We start from the raw sequence: 5,280 nt of genomic DNA, 5'->3' as shown, positions 1-5,280 counted from the left end.
GACCGTGTTTATGACATCACACTTCCACCTCGGAGTTTGGCGAACGTTATGGCGTATTCAGATGCCCGGGCGGGGAGGGGGGAGCTTGCTGGCTGGCTGGGTTTTTCCACATACCCCCCTCCGTTGGATGGGTATTCGCACTGCAGGACGCCCCTGACGTCCTGTGACGCGCGCCGTCACCGCCCGGCCGGCCGACTTGACCAATGAGGGACGGTGAGGGGCGCGCGAGCGGCTGAATGGCGGGATCGGGGGAGGACCGGGGGGAGGACCGGGGGGAGGGGGGGGGGGGGCGCGGCGGCACTCGGCTGGCAGGGCGCGTGCGGCGGCCTCTCGCCCAATGGCAGCGCGAGCTGGTGAAAGATACCCAAATATGGGCATGTCTGTGCAGAGTGCGCGCGGCCGCGGGGCCAGGGGGGAGGGGCGAGGGGGCGGGGTCTGGTTCCATTAGAGAGCGGGGCGAGGGTGAGAACGGTCACAGTCACTCCGGCAGCTCCAGGGACAGGACGTGTGTAGCAGCGGTCTCCCCCAGAACAACCTAACAGGTAAAAAAAAACGTTGCAAGCCGTTAGCAGGTGGGGATAAAAGAACCGTTAAGTCAGTCATTTCTGCAAAATTGGCAGGGTTTTTTTCTCTTAAGCATTGAAGACTCGTTTGAATAATTAGCCTTTTTAAAATTTTGAATTCTGCATCCACCCACCCACCCAGTGTGTGTGTGTGGGCTTGACTTGATTTAAGATGTGCAAGTTAAAACTGTTGCAAGTAGCCTGGGAAATGAGTGTAAAGATGAGCAAGCAATGATTATTTTTCATTCTCTGATCTCGGATTTGTGACTTTTTTTTTAGAAAAGAAAGCTGGTGTTCTAAGGATTTTCTTTAAAATGGGAGTTTGGGAAAGGCAAGAGAGAATTTAAAATGGTGGCTGTGTGAGGAAACTAGGCTAAACTGGTGAGAATCAGTGGAAGAATCTATTGTCATGGGAGAATGGTGTGCTTATAATTGGGTGGGAGAGTGGTGTGCTTTAAATTTTATCACTAGAAGCTGAATGTTTCAATGTACAATTGAAATACTAATGTTGTGCTATTGATCTGATGGTGTAGCCAAACTCCTTTTTTGTGGTAACTTGTGAATATCTAGAAATAAGATCTGTTGGGTGTCTGATGTATATGTTCCCGTTATGTGCTTATTTGAACCATGGCCAGTTGTTCATTCACATGCTGCTTAAGCGTTGAGTGGGTAACTTGATTTTTTTTTTCTCTTTTTGGGGAGGGGTGGATGAGATTCTTTGGGTAGGGTGTGGGGGTGAAATTCTTCACACTTGACTAGTGGTGAAATGGCTTGGGTGGGGCAGGTACTTGGGGCTTTATCCCTGAAAACTGAATGTGTGGCTGAGCGAGTGGGAAGGTGTGGCATGTTCAGCAGGAAGAAAGGGACACTTGGCTGTGCTAAGTAATTTATTTAAATCCAGTCTGAAGTGCTGCAGTGGAACAAAGGACAGGTACTGGGATCTCTTCAGTGAATGGGAGGGGTTTGGAATTGGGATATGTTAACTGACACTTGGTAAAGTTGAAGCTGCTTGAGGGGGGTGGGGTCAATCCTTGCTAGACTCAAACTGTATCCTTTTATGGAAGTGTACAATCTGATTAGCTGAGCCATGGATGACATTGTTCTCTAGCCAACAGACCATGGCATAGAATTGGTTTGAAGAAAATCTGTCTTCTAATTTTTTAGTAGAAATGAATGTGTACTCCAGTAAATTCTAAAGAACCATTTTAGTCCTTTTTTCTCCTTGCACTTTTTTCCTCCAGACTAAGTGAGTAGAACTTGTGGGTTTGTAGTGTCTTGTAATTTGTCTGCTGCACATATTCCAGAGAGTCTAAACAGTTATTTTTTTTCATTAGTCAAAATGGCAGATGATGAGATTGCAGCGCTTGTCATAGACAATGGCTCCGGTATGTGCAAGGCTGGGTTTGCTGGTGATGATGCTCCCCGTGCTGTGTTCCCCTCCATTGTTGGACGCCCAAGACATCAGGTAGGCTTTCAGAACAAATTCAATGCACTGATGTGCAGACTAGGTTCTGCTTTTCAGCTTGCATATCCCTCGTATTGAGGCTGAATTTCTGTTCGGCAATTAAATGGTTGTGCTTTGCAGCTCTGACTTGATATTCTTTTACTGATAACTGGTTGTTCCTGCTTCCAGGGTGTGATGGTTGGTATGGGACAGAAGGACAGCTATGTAGGTGATGAGGCTCAGAGCAAGAGAGGTATCCTTACCTTGAAGTACCCCATCGAGCACGGTATTGTCACCAACTGGGATGACATGGAGAAGATTTGGCATCACACATTCTACAATGAACTCCGTGTTGCTCCAGAAGAACACCCTGTCCTGCTCACAGAAGCTCCCCTGAACCCCAAAGCCAACAGAGAAAAGATGACACAGGTAAATTAATTTTGTTACTGTGTACATAATTCCATAAACTTTTCCATGTATTTTTCTTTCTTCTCCTGAACCTAATAATTGTTTCAATATTTCCAGGATGCTCTTCTGCTTCTGGAATTTCTCCCCTGAAGTCTCCAGGTTTCTTTTCTGCTTCATCTTTTGTGTTTGGTTTCTGTCTGCCACCTTGAGTTGCATTTTTCCATTCTTATTCTGCATGTTGGCATGCTAACAAATTCAAGTGTGCAAAGAGTTGTTTGCTTCACATCACTGAAATTCACTTTCTATCTTTTAGATCATGTTTGAGACCTTCAACACCCCAGCCATGTATGTGGCCATCCAGGCTGTGCTGTCCCTGTATGCCTCTGGTCGTACCACAGGTATTGTTATGGACTCTGGTGATGGAGTCACCCACACTGTGCCCATTTATGAGGGTTATGCCCTTCCCCATGCCATTCTGCGTCTGGATCTGGCTGGTCGTGACCTGACAGACTACCTCATGAAGATTCTGACCGAGCGTGGGTACTCATTCACCACCACAGCTGAAAGGGAAATTGTCCGTGACATCAAAGAAAAACTGTGCTATGTAGCCCTGGACTTCGAACAAGAAATGGCCACTGCTGCTTCGTCCTCTTCTCTGGAGAAGAGCTACGAGCTCCCTGATGGTCAGGTCATCACCATTGGTAATGAACGATTCAGATGTCCTGAGGCCCTGTTCCAGCCATCCTTCTTGGGTAAGTATTTAAAGATAACTTGATCTAGAAATTTGAACTTGACCCAAAGAACTGGGAAATGCTACTAGGCTATCAGACCCCAGGTTTCTGGTGCTACCATTTAACACTTGGTGAGCTGCCATCTCTGGAGCTGTCCTAAACTCCTGACATGTTCTGATTGGCACAAGCTGACATTTTGTCATAAGTGTGCCTGATGTAGTTTATTGAATGTAGGCAGTACCCTTAATAGGATGGACTAACTCAACTTTTTTTTCCTTGCAGGTATGGAGTCTTGTGGCATCCATGAAACTACTTTCAACTCCATCATGAAGTGTGATGTTGACATCCGTAAAGACCTATATGCTAACACAGTATTGTCTGGTGGTACCACCATGTACCCTGGAATTGCTGACAGAATGCAGAAAGAAATCACAGCCCTTGCACCCAGCACCATGAAAATCAAGGTGGGTTTTCTACTTCTGGCTTGGAACTGCAGCAATGGCCTGTTCTAAGGATCATAGGCTGCACCATGGGTATAAATAAATGGTCCCTCGATTCCTCTTGCTTGGGATGGGAGAGGAAATGTACAGTATACCTCAATGCTCACAATGCAAATTGAGGTATGCAAGCCATTCCAGTGAGGGACATGTTCTCCTGTCAATGCAGTAGTATAATTGGGTTGGGATATATGCACCATTTACTTGTGGTTTTCTCTTATCTGATCTTTCAATTGTTTACTTTGTTTTATTAGATCATTGCTCCACCTGAACGTAAATATTCTGTCTGGATTGGAGGTTCCATCTTGGCTTCCCTGTCCACCTTCCAGCAGATGTGGATCAGCAAGCAGGAATACGATGAGTCTGGCCCATCCATCGTGCACCGCAAATGCTTCTAAATGGACTGCAAGCAGATGCATAGCGTTTGCTGCATAACTTTGAAAAGGAAGAGTAATTTTTTTTTTGCCCAGGCAATTACACCTCATGCTAGCCTCATGAAACTGGAAGAAAGAGCCTACTTGTAAAGAAATTACCATCCTTCAGAAAGCTAGTATGAAGTGTTTTGAAAGGAGCACTGTTGGATTGTTCAATAATCACCTTTCTGTCTTGCTGCCATTCTTGCAGGGTTTGAAACATATTGCATTTCAGGCCTTACCACCCTGCTGTTCTATTGTTTTCTCAGCAGTTCATGGGGCTGAAACTTGAGTTGCAAAAAAAGTTGCATTTACACCTGTAAATTTATGCATCTGAGTTAATTTATGTAAGATTTCTTTTTGTACGTTGCCTTAATGTTCATTTTCACATCGTAGAAAACCAAAATTTGTAAGTCATCTGGATGTTGACTATTGTAATGCCCAACTGACATTTCATTTTTGAGGGAAAACCAAGTAAAGTACCATAGAAACTGACTGGTTTCTTGTCTTTTTGTTGCCTGTGCACATTCATGAATCATACAGTAGGGTATTGCTTTCAGAGTTGAGTTTGGTAATTTCTCCATGGATACTTTAGGCACCTTTGCCCACTGGTAATGTAAATTTAAAGATTAAGAAATGCCCATTAACATTGAGCAAATTAAATGGGAGGGAAGTTTGGTTGGGGGAGCAGATGGACAGGAGGAGAACATATGCAAGAATGGATTACTAGAGATAACAATTGGGCAGGCAGGAGTGAGCTTAAAAGACTGGAAATGGAATCTAATGTGAATGCAGCTGATTTGGATGGTAGTGTAAACAGTAGGGCCATCCACCTACATGTGTATAATCCTTTTCTACTGAGGTTGTAACAAGGAAGGTTCTGTGATTAGATAAATGTACAATTGACACACCATTTGTGGTTGACTGCAGTCAAATCAAAAAGGACGAGTAGTGCTCCACAACTGCAGGGTGACCTTTGAGCCAAAGTTTTTTTTCCTAGAGGTATAATGGTGGTTGGAAAAGGTTTAGTGTTACAGTAGGGCAGGAGCTTAATAAATTTGAACTAATGGTGTGGGTGATAGCGAAGACCAGGGAATTTTTGATGGGAGAGATGAAACAGCTGAATAGATGGAATGAATCTTGGAGAATGCTCCAAAAGCCTTTTTTTGCATTTGAGGATGGGGCTTGGGAGAGGATATTGAATAAGAACATTTTTCTCGAGTA

General features: G+C 44.6%; 1 protein-coding gene across 2 annotated transcripts; it reads left to right on the top strand.

Moving 5' to 3' along the window:
- The first annotated feature begins 281 nt into the window (after positions 1-281).
- On the top strand, positions 282-4,551 carry LOC144501666 (actin, cytoplasmic type 5). 2 transcript variants are annotated; one of them, XM_078225586.1, is made up of 6 exons: positions 282-542; positions 1,898-2,028; positions 2,197-2,436; positions 2,729-3,167; positions 3,429-3,610; positions 3,898-4,551. In XM_078225586.1, exons 2-6 carry the CDS (start codon positions 1,903-1,905, stop codon positions 4,039-4,041), a joined length of 1,131 nt encoding a protein of 376 aa, XP_078081712.1. In that variant the 5' UTR covers positions 282-542; positions 1,898-1,902; the 3' UTR covers positions 4,042-4,551. The 2 variants fall into 2 exon arrangements, with proteins under 2 accessions (XP_078081712.1, XP_078081713.1); XM_078225587.1 differs by lacking the exons at positions 282-542; positions 1,898-2,028 and adding an exon at positions 2,533-2,574 and having other exon boundaries at positions 2,340-2,436.
- The last annotated feature ends 729 nt before the right edge of the window (positions 4,552-5,280 follow it).

The sequence above is a fragment of the Mustelus asterias genome, chromosome 12, assembly GCF_964213995.1.
Source record: "Mustelus asterias chromosome 12, sMusAst1.hap1.1, whole genome shotgun sequence".
In the NCBI taxonomy this organism is placed as follows: Eukaryota; Metazoa; Chordata; class Chondrichthyes; order Carcharhiniformes; family Triakidae; genus Mustelus; species Mustelus asterias.
The sequence above is the reverse complement of the archived record's forward strand: the minus strand, read 5'-3'. Positions and strand labels throughout refer to the sequence as shown.